This window comes from Ips typographus, linkage group LG16, assembly GCF_016097725.1.
Source record: "Ips typographus isolate SLU linkage group LG16, UJ_Ityp_2.0, whole genome shotgun sequence".
In the NCBI taxonomy this organism is placed as follows: Eukaryota; Metazoa; Arthropoda; class Insecta; order Coleoptera; family Curculionidae; genus Ips; species Ips typographus.
Genome location: NC_138437.1, coordinates 6,579,179 through 6,601,210, shown reverse-complemented (window position 1 = coordinate 6,601,210; position 22,032 = coordinate 6,579,179). Strand labels below are relative to the sequence as shown.

Sequence of the window (22,032 nt, the reverse complement as noted above, 5' to 3'; positions counted from 1 at the left end):
TTGAAAACTTCTACATAAACAGGACTAATACCATTTGCATATTTAATACAGTTATCAGATTAACCTGGCAAGCAATGTCACGGTCAAGGTTCCTTTAAAAGAATTGAAAAAGTATATTAATGACTTGGTTGCGTGTAAAAATGCGTTTCAGTTTTAAATGAATTTCATGTCTTTATCAGCCTGTATTGCTCCATACAATAGAGGGCAAGGTGTTTTTTCCTTATAGTGGATTTTTGTACTGCAGACCCTTACACTCATTGCTCTATTATAAAAGAAAAAACTATATATCTAATAATAGTGGAGAGAAAGCCTTGGAACCTTAGTAAGAACACCGTCTAGCCAAATAATAGAGGCCAACTACCTGAGGGATTTTATAAGTCCATCAGGTAAAAATAATTGCAGATTTGGGTCTGGCCAGGCCGCTGAACGCGCTAACTAAATTCTAGGCCTTGAAATTTGGGAGAAATTGCAGCCTCTAGATTCTAGAAACTGTCCAGCAGAAAATAGGCAAAAAAATCCTAGAGGTCATAAATTCAACAACCTAATAACAGTTGCAGACAAACACAAGTTGCCAGTGTGGGTTGGGTGCCCAATAAATATTTTATGGGATTTTCGACGTCACCTATAGTCATAAACCGTTGCATTGGGTGGTCATGCTTTTTTAGGTCATTCATATGGTCAATGTATTTAAAATGCATGCAGCTACAGATTCAAATGCAGATTACATCAATTATAACTAAGTTAATGAAATAACTGAACATTTTTTACTGCTTAGGGAACAAAGGAAATACTGATATTGGCAACACTGAACAGACAACCTTTAAAGCCAGTTTAATGATTTAGTACTTCTAACGCCACCTGGCAAATTTTTATCAAAACACAGCAAATTCAATACATAACCCTGCTGCTTGATAAAAATCAATATTTTTATAATCATTAAAATCTTTGACATTGTTTATTAATGCACTTTCTACCTCTATTAATGAATAAATAATGTGTTTATTTACATAAATATTGACTTTACTGATTTTAGACTTTCATGGTTCTAGCGCCATCTGACGAGCATTCATAGAAAGCCAATTCAATTCACAATCCAACTGTTGCATTATTTACAGGTTTCTAAAGTAAATTACCTTTGTACACACATTAATGACAATGTATTCAAAATGTAAAAAAAAATTGCAAACTGAAATTTTGCCTCACTTCTCTATTAGTTTAAAATAAAAACCAGCAGTTTTTCTACCAACATTATTTGCTTAAAAACAACTTATTTTAAAGATAATCACTCTTTGGATTAAGTTATTACAGAGTCTAGCCAGTTCCTTTATCATTCGTTTCAATATGACTGTACCAAGCTACCAGCTATCAACTACTTGGTATTTAAGCTAATATTTCCACCAACCCATATTTAAAAGAAAACTAAACTTACCATTGATAAGCTTTGAAGTGGTAGTAAACCAAACCCAATCCATAGAGAAATGTAGTATTTTGCCAGTGGTTCTCCGCCTGAGTTTTGTAGAACATTTGGTAAGCTGATAAAGCTGAAAGTAATTTGTTTTTTTTTTGTTTCAGTTAAACTTGACTCAAACTACTCAAGTTACCTTTTCGGTACTCTTCAAGCAGCAAATGGAAGTGTCCCAGTTTGACCCATGTTTTTGGGTCAATGCTGATGGGTTTCTTTTGGAAGTTACTTGGCTCATTTTCATTTTGTTCTTCTTGATGCTTCCTAGCTTGAATCACCATGAGCTGGAGATATTTAACCGCCTAAAATAATAAAAGTATTAACATAACCTATAAGTTTTGTTTAACTATGCCACTGTTACCTTTTGGACTAGGGCCTTCTTTTTGGCATTCTCTGGCTGGTTGAGCTGTAGATAACCATACTGACGACTAGGAGTGTAAAATTTCGCTAAGATTAGCAATTATTTAATAGTTTAAATGTATTGTTACCAACCTGTCAAGCTCCGATAGAATATGCAATTCTTGAGCCGTCATAGTAATATCATCAAGATCTTCACTGTCACGAACTGTTTTGCTCATTTTAATATTCAAGGTTAGTTACGATTTACGAATAAATCGAGACGCGGAATTGTTCATAAACCGCCACTGCACTGCATATAAACATACGCAACAAATTTGTTGAAGTTGAACAAACAACTACCATTTTGTTTATAAAATTGCAACAACACCAATATGTCTAGCGACATCTTTATTCGGATGTGTCCATTACAGACTAAGTTCCACTGATAAAGAAATTGAATTTTCGTAATGATTGTGCGCATTACGTTTTTCGTAGGCGGTAAACTTTGTTGCGCACAATCCTGATGATGACGAAGATGGTTCTCAACGCTGATATGGCTTGTCTTTTTTTTTTAGTTCTTATATTTTTCAATGATGGCAGCACTAGTACAATTTGCGCTTTAATGATTTAGTGGAATGGAAAAAAACAGTAAAATGGGTGCATTATGTTTTCTAGATTGAGACTATTTATATTAAAATCATTGTATTGTTGATAGAAAATTTTAGTATGCATGTCTTGGTTAAAAACCAATTAGACAAAAATGACAGAACAAAACAGCTTCGATCGTGAAACATTATGTTTTACTTTATATTCAAATATTCTAAAGTGGGAAAACTGGGTTGAAGCAATTATATAAACTAATTGCTTAATTAAAGAAATTCATTTATTTTGCATTTTAGCAACTTTGAATATTTATCCACTAGCAAAGCTCCACCTCTTTGTCAAGAATTTGTGTGTTTTTAATTTGAATAATTTAAAAGAAGCGTTAGTGGTTATACGATAAAGAAAAACGTTTTGTGATTATGTTTTATGGTGGGTTCTTAACAGTGAAGTGCAAATTTCATTCGAAATTAGTTCTGACATAACAACCTCAATATTCTCCCTAGATGTATAAACCGTCAATCAAACAACCACAAGGAAAACCGAGTTCGAAGTTCGATTACGAAATAAAATTGATAAGAAGAAACATTTGAAGATATCTTTAATATCAGCGGTAACATAGATAGAAACTGACACAGCGATATCATTGGTTCAACATTTATTAAGTTAGAACCCCCGCTTTGTAGTGTCATAAATGATTAAGTTTTCTTGCTCTCGTTGATTGGATATAATTACATTAGTGGTGGTTTGTGGCTTTACAAACAAGGGTCAGCCACCCAGTGCTTTGATTTGTGATTTTAAAACAAACGTTAGGGGAAATTCGTAGTTATTTTATTTGTTTTCTTCAAGTTCGGTGCTAACGATGTTAGGGGGTCTAACATCAAATGTCTGTTCTTTCTTGCAGAATTATTGTATTGCTTTTTTACTGATTATACATGACGAATAATACAGGGTGGCTTAGTTTTCTCGTCAAGTAACGAAATTCAATTCAGATGTACATTTATTTTCAAATATGACACGTCGTTACAAATGTAATATATTACATGGTTTATTTACACTTAATGCTGTACGTGAACTTGTCCTTATTGATGTAAACTTAGCCTATTAATTACTAAATTAAGAAAAAAGTAAAAATTGCACACTTTTATAATAATTACATCGGTGTTTTTGTACGTATCAGAAATTATTAGTTTTGCAGCTTAATTTTTGATCACTAGTGAAAGTTACTGCTAAAAAAATTGTACTCTCCAAAATATGTTCTGTAAATGTACTTCATTAAGTTTAAATTGTGATGATTGAAGAATAAAATGTCTAAAAGACTCTGAAATATATGAGTACCAGCTTTGAGCAGGTAGTGACTAAATACTGTACCTATTATTTCTGTACCTACTTTTCCGCAATAAAAAATATATACCAAGCTGCACATTCAGAAAATATAGGGTAATCAATAACAAATGAGTATGATCAGACTCATTCGTTCAAAAATGTATACTTTTTTTTCTTGTAGTACAGATACTACCAATACGAAAGAAGCTTCACAAGACTATAAATTAGTCCAGTGTGAAAACATTAGTTTCTCGGGGTTTCTCGAGAAGACAAACCTAAAGCTTCAGCATGTTTTCGAGCTTTTAACCTCAAATCGGCGATACTAGAGTTCTTGTGTGCTACAGCTAAGGCTGCAAATTCCAAAGGATACTGTGGACATAGTATACTAGCAGGATTACTGCCTACTGCTACAGCGGCTGCATACTGAAATAAATATAAATTGCGTAATGTTAACTACATTAAAGTGTTTAGCTTACCTGATGAGCTGCAGTGATAAAAGCTGAGTTGATTGCAGAGAAAGCTGTTTCTTGTTGGGTAAATGAGGTAGAAGACAGTCGATCAAAGTTTGACAGCCCTATAGATGGTGGTCCTATCGAAATTCCTCTTAGAGCTGGTACATTCATGTAGGGGATTACCCTACAAGCTTCCAATGGTGTGCTTGAAGGTGGACTGGTATTGTTCATCATAATCCCTTAAAAAATTGAATCATTGATTGTCTAAAAAATTGGTGTCGGGGCCTTCAATTAGTAAATCCGTTTAAATAAATCCTACGCAGGGGGTGAAAACCGGGCACACTCATGAATAAATAGGTAACATGTTTAGTTCATATTCGAAATGAATAAACCTGAGTTAACCCCTATTTGTAAATGTAATTTGCGAATGTGCTCGGTTCGGTCTCAACTGGGGAGAGAGTAAATCTCTAAATGTCCATGGGCGGAGTCACCTTAAACATTACACAAATAATCACTTTACTTAACTACAAGGGGAAATGCTTTAATCCCTTTAAATTATAACAACTTTTTCTTATTATGTTAATAATACAATTTGTTAAATTAGTATTAGATTATTGTCAGTCTGTGATACTCAGAAACTTCAAATGAAATTGGACTGTACCATAACCAAAACAATAAAAATAAAATAATAAAACAGACAAAAACATAAATGTTTTTTAGGAGCAAATAAACGAAATGTAACGCCCTTGGATGCGATGAAGTAAGCGAAACGCAGTAAGTATAATATAGTAGCCCCAAAGGGCCATACTACTCGGGGCAGGCCAGTCTTCTTATGCTCGCCATTTGAATGACTGAATGTTAGAAAATTGCACTCTAGGGGAATTATTTCATTTGATTGAAAACTCTCGCCTTAGCGGTATTTTTTTAGGTCCGTGCCTCTATATAAATTCGATTATATACCGCAGATTTTTTGGGGAGGGCACAGCCCTGATTTATATGCCACTTTCCTTCGTTTAGTGCAGCGTCCTGTCTCAGTAAATGAGTTTTTTTCCGTAATTTGTTACCAACGTCTTTTAGCTTTATAGCACTTTTTCAACGAATGGTGATTTGTATAGTGTACAAACCTTTTTGGATCTGGTTCTCGTGTTTTCTACATTTGGCTCTCCGGTTCTGGAACCACACCTGAAATTCAAATCTTCATTTGTATTTGAGATTTTGTTTATTACATTTTTATTTTCAACAAAAACATGGCAGGTTAAATGTTATCATGACAGTATATAGGGTGTTTAGCAAATTGTTATACAACCATCCATTGTAATGGCAAATATTTGGTAGAATTTGGCAAAGTAAAAATTTGTTTAACAATCATTTGCACTACTAGTCGTATTAATCGGTAGCGTCTGCCTTGGGAATTAATAATAATTTAGCCTACCATTAAAATTAATTGTAATAGCAAATGCCGCTTGAACAGTAATTTATTACATGCCAATTTAAACCTTACATACATCGAATTTTGTAACTAAAAATGTGCCTAAAAAACAATTATCTGCATTATTCCACTCTTAGCATTAGCTAAATATGTGTATTACTGGTCAAATTACTGAATTAGAAAAGGTGTAAATATGTAATAAAAATTTGTATAATATATTTTTTCCATTACATAAATATTCCTGGTGCCAGTTACTTCTGGCTACAATTGGATGAAAAATTTAAGGGTAAAAACTCATAAGACAGTTGCAAAAAGGCAAAAGGCCCTGAAATTTACACTGTAAACATACAAATGAACTACCATTACAGGGCTGTAAAGCAATTTTTTTTTAAGGCAGTGTTAACAAAGGAAAGAGTTGAAGAAATGATATGAAAATGATTTTAAGGGCATAATTCCTGACTTTTGAGAGTTACACACCTGAAACTTCTTGGAGGGAGAGTAAAATGAGCCTAAAGCACTAAAAATGTAGCAAAAAAAGTATAAATGTTGCCAAAACATCAAAAAATCTCTTAAAAGATATAAAAAAAGCAAAATCTAGAAAATTTCTAAAGCAGTGATAGTGTTTGTAACCCAAAACATGAAAGTTATCTCGGCTTTTGACCGGCCGTGAAAGCCTTTATAGTCTGATAACCCAAAACACTTTAAAACGTTCATAACTTTTTTATTTGTCAAAAAATCTAAAAAATCCAACGAATAAAAGTTGTAGAGATCTCAGAGCTTTTCAAAAACGCTACAGGGCATTTTTGCAGTAAAATAGAAAGATGCAGAAAGTGACATAAGTCGTGTTACAAGAGATTTTGAATTTTCTAGTGTTACGGGCCTGAAATTTGTTAGAGGGATAGTAAATTGGGCTTAAATTTCAGGGCCGTACTGCACAGTTTTGTCAAAAAAATTATCGGTTTTTCAAAAGGTGAAAAACCAAGTCACGTGACTTTATGAGGTTTCTTTCAAGATTGAAAGCCGAAAAAAAATCAAAATCTATGTTCACTAGGTAGAAGTTACGTGACTTTACTACTATTATCTGTGTCAGACCCAAATTAAGTCTGAAATTTCGTCACATGATAGCAGAGCAGTTGTAAGCTCCAAATTGTATTTAAAGGTAAAATTGTTAAACATGTAAATGTTGATAAGCAGTCATGTGACGATAGGAAGGAAATTTCAAGTTGGTAAAATGTTTCAAAAATCTAATGTTTTCAAAATACGAGGTGCAGGCTGCTTAATACTTATTATTGATAGTGGTCATTGTTCATAAGGCACAGTCAATCTTAATTGTATCGGTAAAGTTCGCTAGCATACAGATTGATTACGTGCAAATTTCAACTTTATATACCATCTCATTTTTTTATATATAAAGGTGTTTTCTAAAGAAAAGATCACCTGCACTAACATACCATCAGTTTTTTTAAAACTTTGGTTGTTACTTATGTAAAGTTGATATTTTTTTATTTCGCAACTAGTTCGATTAGCTGATAATTTCCTAATGAATACGTATGACGTGAGGGAATGGATCCTGAGCAAAAAGCATCGATTAAGTGGTAGATTAACGGCATTAGGGGAGCATTAAAAGTGATTGATATCGAAAACAATTCGGCTGAACGAAATGGCTTTGCCGGACACTTACAGCCCTTACAGACCACTTAATAAATTGATACTAAGTGTTTTGCACTAATTTAAGGGGATAGTAGTTGGAAAAAATCACCAGCGAATTAAACGGTTAAGGGAAACACCTCTAAGAGAGATCTTTTTTTCCCATTTTATTTTTTTATGTTTTTTTATGTACACGAGTTGAGAAGCTGACTACGTAATTGAAAGTGTACTTATTTAGTAAATTATTGCCCTTACTTGTACCCTAGCTTCGCTGAGTCCTAATCGTTGACTGAGTTCTTCCCTCATAAAGGCATCAGGATAATGGGTCTCGTCAAAAAGTCGTTCTAGCTCATTGAGTTGCTCTAAAGTGAAATTAGTCCTCGATCTACGCTGTTTCGTGCTTGATTTTGAAGAGTTAAGGAGTGGAGATGAATGTCTAGAGACGGATGTTGCCTCCTCCAAACTGGAATCCTCTTTGGAGTCTATTACATCTGTAAAAGTCCAATAAGTTAAAACATGCCTGAAAGTGTTTTTCCCTATTTCCCTAGCTTTCTTAGGAGTATAGAATTAAAACAAACTAATCTGTCACCCGTACGAGACTCAATTAACTAATTATTTCTCCATTTACATAAGTGTTTTCAGTCAGTGTCGCCCACATAAAACGTTTTTCCTATTTCGTTAAAGACAAGTTCACTTAGTAAAACATAAATTTTGGGGTGTTATATTAAACATTTAATTTGTACAAAAGGTGTAAACGACGCTTATGAAAACAAGGGAATTATACGGGGTACTTCAATTAAGAAAACGCAATCAATTATCTTTAAGATAAATTCCTGAGCCCATCTCCCCCAGCGGCTCAAAAATCTCGGGGCGGTACGAATTTAATTCATTAATTTTTCTCAACCTAATTGCTCGGATTTTCCTTTCTTTAACTACGAGTTGAATTAATGTAATTATTTGCCTCCGACTTTCTTTTCTTCCTTACATTATGCAGGGGGGGATAAATTTATACAGGTGTAGATGGGAATGGGATGGGAGGAAGGTGAATAAAATGTTAATAACCGAGGACACGAATCTGGTGTCCTTTTTGCTGTAACTTCCACCATTTTGTCACTGACTTTGTAATTGGGGCATTTTTAACAGTACTTAAAGCCATCTAAGGTAAAATCAGTCAATCAGACACAACAATGTGATTTTTGCCATTCTGTTTTGTATGAGAGAAAAAAATACTCCACACTGTATATCAGCAGTGATTAAAAACGAGCATGTTTTGCAACTGCATATTAATCGCTTTCCTTAATACACTCGTTGGTTAAATAATATTAAATCCAATAAAAAAAATATAGAGCATAGCAACCAAAGTGGGAGACAAACATCGTTCAGTATGGCGGCCGTAAACTGTCAGAAAAAAAAATTATTTGGACAAAGATGGCGACTTCCGTTTTGGTCGCTTAGAAAGCCTAGAAGGTGCTTGTCAAAAATTCCAATATGGCGGAAATAGTGGTGACAGTTTGTATTGTGGAAATTGAGTTTTTTGAGGATTAGATTAATTTTTACGGTTTAAAATCGAAACTTGAGGTTATTTGCATAAGTTATTTTTGTTTGCTGCCGTTCATAAGTTTTTCAAGCCACATTGTAACAGCAATTCAGGAAAAAGCCCAACCGTGTCAGTTTTACTTTACCAAAAACCGGATCTAACTCAACAGTGGTGGAACACTTTGAAGTGGGATGATTTTACTCCAAAACTATACTCAATGGTAGGTACAAGTGCTTTCTAGTAAAGTAAACCTATTAGGTACTTGTTACATGCACAGGTATGTGAGTTACATTTTAAAGCATCCTTCATTGTGAGAGCCACAAAAATAATTTTGAATTAATGTTCTTGGTAATAACATAAGAACCATTTACCAGTTTTGCTTACCTAGTTTCAAGGATTTACAGATTTTCTTACATTGAACGGTGTTTAAACTAGTTTGCTGTGTGTTGTACTTTCCAGAACAAATTTGTTTAAGCTGGACTTGATTGTATATAAAAAGCCTTATCTATACATATCTGGATCAGGAATGAACCTTTCTTTGATTTTTCACTCACAACTTGCAATCAACTACACGAAATAATAAAAAAAAAACATATTTCTTACTACATCTGAATAGGTTTGTATACAAAACGAAAACCGCTAACGCCGCCATTAAAAGTGACATATAATATAATGTTATCTCCTGTTCTTTTTTCTCGAAAATAAAAACTATTATATAACATCCTGATTCTTTGTCACACAGCATTTAATGTGTTTGTTAAAGTTCTGTTATTCCTCTTTTCAGCAGTCAAACGATAATCTGACAATTCATCACGACGTAACATCACGTGACTGCGCTAATCGTACACAAAGTAACGTCATGTGACAATTTTCAAATATAAGTCTGATTGCTCTATCGGGGAATAACCAAACACAACAAGTATTAGAGTTAGTTTTACTGAAGGTGCTTTAAAAAACTGGCTATTTTGTGTAATGAAATAATATCCGTACATCAGCACTGTTTGATCCTGAGTGGTTTATATAATAAATATATTTATGACAAAAGCTAATTGAATAATTAATTAAGTTAACCACTATACCCATCAACATCACTCAACATATTTGAGTATGCCACTAATAAAATTACAAATTATTGGACACCGTGATAACATTTCTTTAATGGAGTAATCGTTTTATGTAAAGTGTATAAAGCACAATATTTTTTTATTGTGGTTAATGGAAATCCAATGCGATCTTCTGGAAACAAACGTCCGACTAAAACTCGAATTTAAATTAAAGTATCTCGAATAAAAACGATTTATTTGGCAGCAAGAATGGGTGTTTTGGAGGAAGAAACAGGGAGAGAAGGCAACAGAGAGAGACTGGTGGGAGGAGCGTGTGCCTCCTATCAGGGCATCATTTAAATTGCTAAAACGGGGCGTTTTACTACTTTCTATACGATCAATCTAAACTGCATGAAACTAAAATTTGGTTTAAATTCGTTTTTGATCTCTAGTTATTATTTGAGACTGCTGGGCCGATGAAGTGGAACTATCAGTTATTCGTGGGGTTACCTAATATTTACTATATCCACTGTTTAACAAGGGTGAGAGTCAGATGAAAGGGGAAGATTTATTAAACATCTACAATTAAATCTACACAACAAATCCGCATGACTATTTAATACGTTATTAATCTCAACAAATCATAGCTGGGGGAACAATTTAGCCTGTCAGGATAACACGCACTCATTGCAGGACTTATTAGATTAGCATTGATTCCCGTCATATTGATTTGCTTGCTCGTTTTGCGGGATACTGCTATCACGTTCCAGTGCCAACTAATTTCCAGACAGGTCAAAATCTAAAGGTCAACTGTTATTTCATATAGTTTATACTTGACACATAACGCAAAAAAATACAGGAAAACAGTTCACACCAGCGTATAGTTGCACATAGTTTAAAAGTTATTATACCGTAGTATTTTAAGCCAAGCTGAAGTTCACAAACTCAACTTAAACTCGGTTTAAAATCCGACGGTCCAAATAAGGGTTACCAAATCCACAACTAAATTTAATAGAATAAACACTGAATTTTTGGGACGTTTCCATGTTTCCAATTTTAGACAATTAACCAGCTCAATTTCAATACATTTGAGGCAGCTTCATAATTTCAACTCAATTTTCTACTTTTCTACGGCCCTGCTTGCAACAAAATATCAAAAGATTTTATTCTATCGGGTGTGCTAATAAAATGTTTTTAGATTGTTGAGGCCTCCTTCAACTCTAAATAAACTTTGGATACCCCAAATAGTTTTTTTAATTTTGACAAAAAATGTAATTTTTTCAATTTTTTAAAGGTGTATCAATTTCACCAAATCTCCATTAGAAAAGGAAAGAAAAATACTACAAAATGAGTCAAAACTCGCCTCTCTAGCTCATGTTACCGAGATACTATGAAGAAGTTATTTTTTTGTGCTTATTTTCTTCTTCTGGACCAAAATGCAAAAGTGCACATGTTCTTTTACAGTTTTCTAGTAGTTTATTAAAAAATTGTTTATTATAAAAAATAATAACATTGAAACGATTTAAGAGTGTTTAAGAATTAATTTAGAATCAAAAATTATGATAGCAGAACTTTAGATGAACCGTATTGCTGTGTCTTTGTTAAAAGGACGCGCGAAACTCAGATTTTAGGGAATTTAGAGGCGTTTTGCGTTTTGCTTTCAAATGTCCATCCAATGGATATTAGAGTAATGAAAAAATACAGCTTGATAGCCCAAGAGAAGTTCATTTAAAACGATTTTCTATTAAATCAACTATAACAATAAAAATACATTTCATTTGTGTCAAAAGTCTCTGGAGATTCCTAGAATAAATAACACCTTACCAGTCGTTTGTTTTTTGAAAAATAAATGTGTGTCACTATGGTTTCACTAAAGGTTGTGCCTAAGTAATTGTATTTTTTTACTTTTTCGATTGGTTGACTTCTTACAAATACCTTTCGACTGTCTTTAGTAGTTTTCGTTTTGTTCAATGATATCCCTAACAATTTTATTAATAATTGTTTGTAAGTAAGTCTTCCTTTGTCTCAGCTATGAGGACTGTGTCGTTAGCGTGTCTTAGATGGTTCATTCATGCCTTTCTCTTTGTCACCAAGTGCTTAATTTTTATTTTGGTAATGATTGGTAATGATATGCTTTAACGGACACCACTTTGTATATCTATTTTTTCAGATGTTCTGTCTTCTATTAGTATTGATGCTCTATGATTATAAGTTTAATGATGAATTCTTAGCATTATTTTTAACTGCGGTTCAGAAATCTTATACAATAAAGATTACCAGAAAATTATATGAACTTTAACAATGTTGTCGTCTTCACACCGACGGAGGTGCAGAAAAATATATGATAAACCAATTTGTATTACTTTAATAAAGCAAATTATACCAAATACACTAAAAGCCTTAAATGATCGTAGTAGTTATTCCGATTATTCTGTAACAAGACTATAACCACATTTTTGTGTCCAAAAAAGGGACTTAATAAGACGTAACAAAAGAAAAAATAAGGAAGGTAAATATACAAAGACCATATAATACAATGACATATACATCAATCAATTATTAAAAATATATAATAAAATATTTAAAGGTAAATGTATAAAAATATATTAAGAATGACCTGCTAGAATTTTGAATAAGAGTGTTATAACAGATTTTTCGGACACTCTCTACAAATCAACTGTTTTCAATTATACAAGAAAATCTCATACTAAATGATTTGAGATGTATTTCAAAGGAAAATTTCTGAAGAATAAACACTAAATAGAGTGGAGTAAAAGAGGCAAAACGGCAATAAGGGAGAATCCATCCCTTGAGAGGAATTAACGCACCAAAGAGCCGAATTTAATACTTTCCGTACCCACGGGGCAATAAAGATCCTAGAATGGAGCGCGGATTAATTTAATTCTATTAGTTTAATGAAGTTAGGAAATATGCATGGTGTCAACTCCACCCCTTTGATAAAGTTTACACACTCTATTTTTTCCTTGCCTCTCGGCCTAGAATTTAATTTGATGGTGTTTTTATATCCTTGTATAAAACACGTCTGTCATCATTTTGTCTCTCTTGGGATATTCGAAGTTCGAGAAACTCCACTTTAACTGAAGTTTTAGCATATATTCAACAGATTTTGTTTCATATTTTATAGGGTGCCAGTTTTAGTTTATACCCCAAAAACACTAACTTTCAGCAGCCGGTTGTTCTTATAACTTGTTTGAACTAATATTATTTTGTGTTACAGTAAGTAAACTATAGTCGACGATTTAATAAACTCAACTACTCTGGTAACAGTTCAACAAAAATGTCAATATAAACTAATACAGGTGACAGTTTGTACTGTTAACTATACTGATAAAAACTGAATTTTTGCAAATTTGAATAGAACAAAATTAACTAAAAATTGGTTTTCAAACATCAAATATAAGAATTTGACATAGAATCTTAAAGTAAAACATACAAAATTGGGCATACGCATTTTGTCCGCATATAATAAGCTTTGTTTTTGCTTATTATCAATATGCATTATTATGAAAAGCCCCATTAGCGAAGTGATTGGTTTGAAAGCAATTTGATTCTTAGCTACATATTTATTTAATTTTATTCTTCAATTTATAAGCAAATAAGTTATGTTTTAACTTTTTTTAGTGCCTGTAGTGCATAGTGATAACGTTTAACAAATAATCATAATTTTGACACATATGAATGAAATATATTCATATTTTTTTGTTTTTTACTGATTCCTAAAAATTACATAGTAGCTGATTAATTTTCAGGAATGATAAATTTGTATCTAAAAACATTCTATTCAGTTTTCAAATTTTACTTATGGTTCAATACCATTCTACTTACATTTTTTTCTTTCTAAAACAAAGCTTTTAACCGGTGAACCAACAAATTTTAGTATTTTTATTTTCTTACTTGAGTTTTGCGAGAATTTCTGTTGTTCCTGAACTAGTTGAGTTACAAAAAACTTTAATATACTTACAAACTTTGTTGTTACTGTTCTCATTATCACAATGTACATCCTGGCTGCAGTCCTCTCTTTTGTCACATAAAAGAGCGTCTGAATAAGATTCGCAGTGCTCTATCACACTGTCACTCCTCACATCCGCACTCATTTTCTCCTTGTCACTATCGTCGTTTTTTGCATTATTAAGGTTTAAACGCAAATCAATACATCCTTGGGTCTGGGACGATCCGTTATTTTCAATATCTGAAATTAGCCAGTTTTTCGGTTTTTTCGTGCGCTCCTCAACAAACTCTTTTTCGGTTTTCACACTAGTTTTCCTCGCGTCAAAACTCAAGTTTAAACATTGCTCGCCGGCGTTATTATTACTTTCGAACGATTTTGACACGAATTGTGTTAATTTATCCATGATAATCGCGATAATCTAAAGCTTTGTTTAGAAGGATCATGTGAGTGAAACTGAATAATCACTTGAAAGTTGGGGTAGTTTCCATGGATACAACGGGGGTTGCGGTTTAGACTAACTCCACCCTTAATTAGAGTTACGACTACCCTATTGGGCATGGGATAAAATGGGCCGGGCCTTTGGCTATCACTTTGAGTTGTTGAGAAATTTCTTTCTTATATTTATGGTAAGTCAATAGCTTTACTGCAAGTAGCTGACATTTTTTAGCACTTGTTTTTCCAACTGCTATAATTATGCAGATTTACGATTATGATTGTCGGTTGGATTCAGGGAACTTTGCGTGATGCTCTATTAAACACAGCATCAACCATATATTTAATCAATTACAAACGTGACATTCAAAATATCTTTATTTTATTATTGTAAGCACCAACTGATGTTTAATAGTTTACAAACTTGAACAACAAAACTAGTTTAAATATCTAAATAGTAAAACTATTTGCCTATAATAATTTGACTAGATTTTTTGTATGACGGGTAAGGTAAGAAAACTTGCAATAAAGCTCACATAGATAGATGTAAAGATGAGGAACAAAATCGATGTTGACTATATCTGCTGCACAATTTTTTTACTTTGTCTGCTGGGGTGGATTTGATGGTTGCTGTTGCTTTGCAATCAAGCTGAAATGGTTGGTGATCCCTATATACAAGTTATTGTCTGCTCTATTATGGAGCCTTGTGTTGGACGATCTGTTATGGGAATGAATAGCACAGGCCTGCATGCACAAAATTACGCTAATGACGTATAGTGTATAGTCGCTCTTTGCTATGTGAAACTAGGGCCAACATGCGTGGTTTATTTCTAGGGCCTTACGAATGATCTGGTGTTAAGCAGTTGCTCTAAAAATGGAGTCCAACTAAAGCCAAACTATTTAGACACAACGTCATCCTATCTGAGAGTGTGCTCAATTACTCCCAGACAATGAAATACCCGGTTATTCACCTCTAGAATCTGATCACCGAAGCTGTTATCGAGTTTATTGTTAGACAAAGCTGAAGACTCAGGTGGTTAACCATTACTGAGGCTATGAGAACAGCCCTTATCCTGAGCTTTAGATGTGATGCTAAATCTCATGCTTTTATTTAGACATTGCATATGATGAATTATCTACAGAGGAGATCATACGGGAACTATGGCACGTGTGAAACTGTACTAAGTAGCGATGTCATGCTTGGTGACCGTATATGTCCCCATTAATAACAATCTCAGAGTTGTGACCACTGATAGCAAAGAGACTAGAAAGGTATACCGTTTTCCAGGCAGACGTATTTGCAATTTTGAGCTCAGTTTAGTCTCCAAAGTGAACAGAATCTCAGCATTTGCTTAGATTAAGCACTCATTGCTAAGAAGCTAAACGTCTGACTGGTTCTGGAATATAAGACAACAGGCCGTTGATTTCACCTCAAACAACATCAGTGTTTCATGGATATTGCTAAAAATAAAAGTGAAAGGGGTGATTAAAAACTCTTAGAAGATGAAAATACCTCTGCGCATATTTTTTGAACTCTCCTACCTTCTCTTAGGCGAGACAGTCAGTTTTGTTATTCAGAGACTTAAGGGAGGTACCTCCCAGCAGACTGATGACCTTTATAAGAGACAACAATGGGCTGCTACAGCAATAGAAGACCTATATGTTATTCAGGGAAAGGTATAGAAAAAACATTTTAAGTATCCTTTAACAGTTCACAGATCATGCTCATATCCTTTCTAATGAGCTTTTTCAACATTGGTTTAAATGGTAGATTAAACACAAATAATTATCTCCACGTTAGATAAAAAGTACTTTATTAAAATAAGTAAAAATATAAAAACACTTGTGACAATAAAACTACACTAAAATAAACATTTGAGACTCATTTGGTTTTGCACTAAACATTGCTTCTTAGACACCATTTAGTAGAGTTATAGAAATTTGAAATATTAAACTGGACGGATTGCATGTATTTATATAGTAATAACTTAAGCTGTCGTGTCATATTTACACTTCAGTCATATGATACACATAATTAAAAGTGCGCGTATTTACAATTGTTATTCCTTAAAGTAATTTGTGTTATTACAACGACATGGCGCGGAAAAAGGCATTTGCAATTACGCAAAATAAGATAAAGGAGGTTGGACTCGTTGTAGTGCCGCTGCTTCGAAAATACTGAGGATTTCCTGCAAATTAAACTTTTAGTAACGGTTGTTTAAAGTTTTGGTTTAATAGACATACCCATTTGAAAAACTAGTTCCGGGGAACTCATTCGACCGTCTCCTCCATTGGAATAAGCTAAAACTCGCAGTCTGTAAGTCTTTCCTGGCGACAGATTATAAAGGTAACCTTCAAGGTTACCTCCGATTGGGACTATAGTGTCATTGGCTGTACTTAAGTCTTGATCAAAGTCCCAAACTCGAATCTGCGAACCTCAATATGTAACCAACGTAATCTCAATGAAACTTAAATTATACCTTATAGCCCTGTAAAGGCTCCTCATCTAAAGATGGCTGCACGTACCTCCATTGTACTTTGACAGTTGAAGGATTAATACCGTATACTCTAACGGAAGACGGAGGTTTTTGTGGCGCTTTCATGTATGTGCGTTCTGAAAATTAATTATTTACAAAACTCTCACAAGAAGAAAACTTAAATAAAAACGCTTGGCACTAATATCAAATTGTATGTTGCTTAGTATTTAGAATTTTAATGAAACACACAGAATAGCTTGACAGTTGCTTTGATAAGCAAAGTTTGGGTTTAATTCCAGTGCAAATATCCCTACTTTAATAAACATCAAACTTACCTAAATATCGTTCACTTTCTGGCCCTTCTCCAGCGCCATTATAAGCCATAACCTTAACGTGATAATAAGTATCAGGTTGCAACCCTACAATAAGCGCCCATGGTCGCGTGGTCCTGGACAAATAATAAACACTATCTTCCTCTTTAGTGTCTTTTTTCCAATATTTTATCCTGTGTCCAATCAGTTTTCCTTTCACCTTCTCCCTGGTTTCTTCTATAGGCTCCCAAGATACATTCAAAGCTGTAGAATTAAAGGACTTTGCCACTACCATTTGTGGGGCTACTTGCGGCATATCTTCGGCAGAGAAAACTAGAGCTTCTTTGCTTATCGGTCCAGCTCCTAGTTCGTTAAAAGCTTGGACTTTAACCAAGTATTGGGTGTAGAAGTATTTCGGATCGATTTGAACTACGGCCTTATTGGTATTGCCGTACTCCTTTAGCAGAGTACTTTGAAATTCTATTTGTTCGTTGTACCGTTTCCAGAATACTTTATAGTGAATTCCAGGAGCGTGTTGCTCGTCTGGTCTTAAAGGTGTCCATGTTATGGTGAGGTCTCCAATTTTTCCTCCTCCACCTCCAATATTTTTAGGGGCAACTTTGGGGCGGTCTTTTACGCTATGATATTTCGCGCTAGGACTTGAAAATGGACCTGGACCTAATTCATTCCAGGCACAGACCCGAAATTCGTAATTGGACCATGGCGTCAAAGTAACTTCAATATCGGCTTCTTTTCTTCCAGTAAACCTATCATAAATCTACATCAAGTACTATGGGGTAATTAATGTTGGTTCCCTTACCTGTCAATTTCCTTAGCTTTTACACCAACAGCCAAATCCACCCAAGTACTATTCCAGTTAGTTCTGCCACTTACGGTGTACCCATATATAGGCATTCCATGTGTGGCACCATCAGTCCATTGCAAAATAAAGAAGTCTTTTTGAATCTTCTGAATCTGTACTCCTCCTGGTGGTCCTGGAGGTCCTTGAACGACCACGTGAGTTTCGGAAGATATAGCCCCTACTGCACTTTCCACAATACATTTATAATCGCCAGAGTCGGAAAAAGTGGCATTTGATATACGCAAGTAACCACCATCAATTCTCTGTAAAATTAGAAAAATAATATCCTCAGTAATCAATCTGAAGTTCAGCACAAATTTATTGTACTAGACGCATTTCCTAAGACAAAAATCATAAAACTCACAACTCTTTCATGGGGATTATAAGTTTCCTGAGTCCGAATTCGAGCCCCATTGTGCGTCCACATATAAGCAATATCAAGCATTTCGTCAGTTACAGCGTAACACTGCAAATCAATATTTCGACCATTAACAATAACAAGGTTTGGCCCTGGGCTTTCCACAATTTTAGGTCCTCCTAAAATTCCACTTTCTTCACTGAATTATTACTAAAATCCATGAACTTACGCAAAACAATCAGCCGGCCTCTGGATTCTGCAACCCCCAACTCATTACTAGCCGTGCACGTGTAAACTCCCTCATCGTCTCTTGATACAGGACTAATAAATAAATTTCCGTTCTTAAATATGCGCCGGTGACCACCTGACCCAATTTCGTTTCCATCTTTTTTCCAAATAAATCTGGGTTTGGGAGCAGCTTCGGGGTTACACTTTATAGTGACATTTCCCAGTTCAGCAGCGTAAGTTTCCGACTCTAAAGGATGTTTCTTGAAAGATGGTGGAAATGCCAACACACGTAACTGAGCAGACGAATATCGTGTTTTTAAAGTATTTGTAGCCCTGCATTGGTACATCCCAGGGTCTCTTTGATCATTGAGGTAGTTAATGGTTAGAACGTTGTCTCTAATGTTTATTCGGCCACGGTCTTCTGGGTCCAAGTCCAACATAGCTATATATTTTAAAAATTATATAAATAAAACACTCATAACATAAACTAATATAACACAGAATATAATTAATTGAAATTAAAAAATCTCACATAATTGTCGCCCATCTTTGAAGAAAGTATAGTTGACATCAGGTATGCCAAATGCTTCACAAGTCCATACAAGTTCACCTTTTTTGTCGATATGCTTATCGTTTAACGGAATAGTAAAGTTTGGCTCTGCTTGTATATTCAAAATAACTGAATTTTCGATACTTTGTCTGTCGTTATACGCCCTGCAAACGTATTCGCCTTCGTCTTCCACGTGAACGTGGGGAATAATAAGCACTCTATTAAAGCTGGTGAAGTAAGCATTTCTGGGAAAAGCTCCTGAACCTTGTCTAGTCCAGTTATAGCTTGGAACCGGGCTGTAAAATTAATAATTTAAACCAGTAATTTGAACAGTTATCAGTTAGAAACTTACTATCCAAAAGCCACACATTCTAATCTGACTTCCTTCCCTGCTATTGGAGTATCAGGGAAAGCTTTAGGAAAGTTAATAGGGAATTTCAGTGTTTGATAATTGGCTAAAAAAATACGCATTAGTCTTTATACTAAATGGCGGTTAACTGAAACGCTTACAATGTGGATTTATTCTCAAAGGAAAAAAAGGTCCATTTCTCCCAGAGTCAGAAAATTCTGATTGAATACTACAACTGTAGTTAGCTCTATCAATTGTTTCTAAAGCAGAAAAATACAAAGAGCCATCATTGGACACAAACACTCTGGTGTCTTCTTCCACAAAATTAGGGAAATAGTCCCTTGACCAAGAATATTTAACTGAAGGAAAATGATTTGGAGGATCACAATAAATGGCTTTGCCCCAATTTAAATCTCCAATTTCCACACTTCTTTTTAACACAAACTCTAGTATAAAGCCAAAATTTAATGTGACACTTTCAGAAATAATAGTTCCAAATTTATTTGTTGCTCTACAGTGATAAGTGGCTCTATCTAGCTTCTGTTGTGGATTGTGGATTATCAGAGTTCCACCACTTATTGTATAGCGACCATCTGCTAATGGATCAATTTCTCTTGGTACTAGTTTGTCATTTTCATACTCTTCTCTATACCATTTGTAAGTTGGGGTAGGATAACCCCCAGCTAAACAGCTCAAGCTAATATCATTATACAATTTTCTTTTTGAGGTATCAAAAATTACATCATTAGGTTCTCTAATAAAGTATGGCCCTCTAGGAACCTTATCTGGATCAACTATTTCAGCACCATAAGTATAACTACGTTCATCAGCTTTAAGTTTCTCTACAACAGTTATATCAGCTTTGCATATGAATGGTAGTGGGTCCTTTCCATCCACTGGTTCCAAACCCCAATGCATTAGCTTTTTAGAAAATTTATAAACCAAAAATTCTGTATTGTCATATCCAGCATTATCTCTTATAAAGGCACTGTCCATAGAAGGTAGATGGGTTCCATCTGGATTTGTGTATAAATTAGGAGTTGTCTGATGTGCTCCTATATACCATCGGCGATGTTGAGGATCATAACGATTTAGCTGTTGTACTATAAAACTATGTTCTTCAACACTACTAACTGATACTAAATCTGAAGTACTTTTTTCTATTTGTTCACCAGCATAAGCCTAAAAAACTTCTAAATTGTTTCTTTTTTTGTTTAATGCTTCTGACAACTTACTTGACAAAGTGTCCTAGCATCAACATAAGGCCTCATTGGTGACTTAATAAATTTGTAACAATATTGCTGGAATGGAATCCAGTGGTCAGGACATTTTAAAGGCTCTAGTAAATAATTCCCAGCATAATCTTGCTGGTAATTTTGATAATCAGGTACATAATTTTCAATTTCAATAAAATTCTGTACTGGGTTTTGAGTAAGTACAGGACTATTGAAATGTAGCAAAAATGTCAGTGATAGCAAAAGCATTTTTGATATGGAATTTAAAAACTTGTAGTCATGTCATTCCTGAAAAGAAATTTAAGTAGAAATACACTTGTTTAAAAACTACTTGGTAAAATTCTAAATATATTTATCTTAATAAAGGAGGTTTTATTAAAAATAACACAAGTTTAAAAATGAGACAAAAAAAAAGAAACTTGAAAATCCATAAATAAAATATCTGCAAACCCTTTACTTAGGGATTACCCAACTTCTTACTAAGAGACATTATTATTAACTTCATTTTTGTCCATAACAACACAGTAGTAGTCCAGGTTATTTGTTTGTTATGGACAAAAATAAAACAGGGCCTTAACTGGTTAAGTAATGTTAATAATATACCTTGTAAAGAAAATTATTTTAACTGGAATGAAGATTATTATTGTTTCCTGTTATGATAACATTTCCATTGGTTGAAGGGTTATTCATCATTATAGCACAAACTTAATGTGTAATTTTAATTCATAAATCTGATACCAAACCAGAAAAATAGGAATGCAATTTACAGTTTACATGAATGAATTTGTGACTGGATTTGTAGTAAATCAAGAATTAGATAAACACCTAAACAAATTTATTTTTAAGTATTAACTTAAACATTTAGCATTAAAAATTAAGAACATTTGATTCAGTTATGCTTTTAGTAAAGAAAATTTAAAATCTCTTTTAAAACTTGCATGTTATGCTGTTTTTATTAATTAGCCATTTTCACCAGTACTATTATAAAAAAAAGTAAGTTTTATAAGGCATATAAGTGGTCCAAAAAACCTTTTTGGCACTAATACAACCCCAACCAAATTGAATAACTTTTAATAATTGAACTTTTATGATAATTACAGTGTAAATCATTATTATAATTAGGTAGTTTGTAGTGTTTACAGGGAGTGGCAATCTGTCCGTTAAACTGGACTGTAAATTTTGTTATGCTGTTTAGGTTGAACGAAAGGGTAATATTAAGATCTAAATAATCTTATCACCTAATCTTATCATTCTTACCTTAGCAATATTTACCTTTCACAAACAAAAATAACAAAAAAACAAACTCTCTACATGAGTAAACGCAACCAAGCGGTAGCTTAACTGTACGCAGACGCCAGCCGCCAGCCCTCACTGTCACTAGAGACAGCTGACAGATGAAAGACACTAATTAATCAAATTTGGCCA

General features: G+C 33.9%; 3 protein-coding genes and 1 long non-coding RNA gene across 5 annotated transcripts in view; 1 reads left to right on the top strand and 3 right to left on the bottom strand.

Annotated features, from left to right (window-relative positions):
* Utx (Utx histone demethylase) overlaps positions 1-2,216 on the bottom strand; it is a 37,827-nt gene extending 35,611 nt beyond the window's left edge. The window contains exons 1-4 of the mRNA XM_081994553.1: positions 1,955-2,216; positions 1,824-1,890; positions 1,602-1,764; positions 1,430-1,541 (exon numbers count right to left, since the gene is read on the bottom strand). Of these exons, the coding sequence (XP_081850679.1) occupies positions 1,430-1,541; positions 1,602-1,764; positions 1,824-1,890; positions 1,955-2,040 (428 nt within the window). The 5' untranslated portion in view covers positions 2,041-2,216. The remainder of the gene's footprint in view (positions 1-1,429; positions 1,542-1,601; positions 1,765-1,823; positions 1,891-1,954) is intronic.
* LOC145739159 (uncharacterized) lies at positions 828-1,786 on the top strand. The gene is made up of 2 exons (XR_014180919.1): positions 828-1,376; positions 1,573-1,786. It is a non-coding gene; the product is annotated as an uncharacterized LOC145739159 (long non-coding RNA).
* Positions 2,217-3,388: 1,172 nt separating the features above from the next.
* On the bottom strand, positions 3,389-14,224 carry LOC145738879 (dorsal root ganglia homeobox protein-like). Its single transcript, XM_081993995.1, has 5 exons — positions 13,822-14,224; positions 7,511-7,807; positions 5,304-5,361; positions 4,204-4,418; positions 3,389-4,150 (listed from the first exon to the last, which is right to left on the bottom strand). The coding sequence occupies exons 1-5, from the start codon at positions 14,206-14,208 to the stop codon at positions 3,971-3,973; spliced, it is 1,137 nt and encodes a 378-aa protein (XP_081850121.1). The 5' UTR covers positions 14,209-14,224; the 3' UTR covers positions 3,389-3,970.
* Positions 14,225-16,034: 1,810 nt separating this feature from the next.
* On the bottom strand, positions 16,035-21,983 carry Cont (Contactin). Of its 2 annotated transcripts, none has more exons than XM_081994760.1 (12): positions 21,865-21,983; positions 20,608-20,895; positions 19,534-20,554; positions 19,376-19,478; positions 19,006-19,319; positions 18,475-18,915; positions 18,252-18,424; positions 17,846-18,150; positions 17,050-17,792; positions 16,718-16,851; positions 16,482-16,665; positions 16,035-16,426 (listed from the first exon to the last, which is right to left on the bottom strand). In XM_081994760.1, exons 2-12 carry the CDS (start codon positions 20,854-20,856, stop codon positions 16,323-16,325), a joined length of 3,771 nt encoding a protein of 1,256 aa, XP_081850886.1. In that variant the 5' UTR covers positions 20,857-20,895; positions 21,865-21,983; the 3' UTR covers positions 16,035-16,322. The 2 variants fall into 2 exon arrangements, with proteins under 2 accessions (XP_081850886.1, XP_081850887.1); XM_081994761.1 differs by having other exon boundaries at positions 21,880-21,979.
* Between the last annotated feature and the right edge of the window lie 49 nt (positions 21,984-22,032).

Coding starts and splice junctions, on each gene's coding strand:
- LOC145738879 (XM_081993995.1), bottom strand. CDS start 14,208: ATGGATAAATTAACACAATTCGTGTCAAAATCGTTCGAAAGTAATAAT. Junction 5,362..7,510: donor TCAGCGAAGCTAGGGTACAA/GTAAGGGCAATA, acceptor TTTGAATTTCAG/GTGTGGTTCCAGAACCGGAG. Junction 4,151..4,203: donor TTATCACTGCAGCTCATCAG/GTAAGCTAAACA, acceptor TATTTATTTCAG/TATGCAGCCGCTGTAGCAGT.
- Cont (XM_081994760.1), bottom strand. CDS start 20,856: ATGCTTTTGCTATCACTGACATTTTTGCTACATTTCAATAGTCCTGTA. Junction 18,425..18,474: donor AGGCCGGCTGATTGTTTTGC/GTAAGTTCATGG, acceptor GTGGAATTTTAG/GAGGACCTAAAATTGTGGAA. Junction 16,852..17,049: donor AGAAAGTGAACGATATTTAG/GTAAGTTTGATG, acceptor ATTAATTTTCAG/AACGCACATACATGAAAGCG.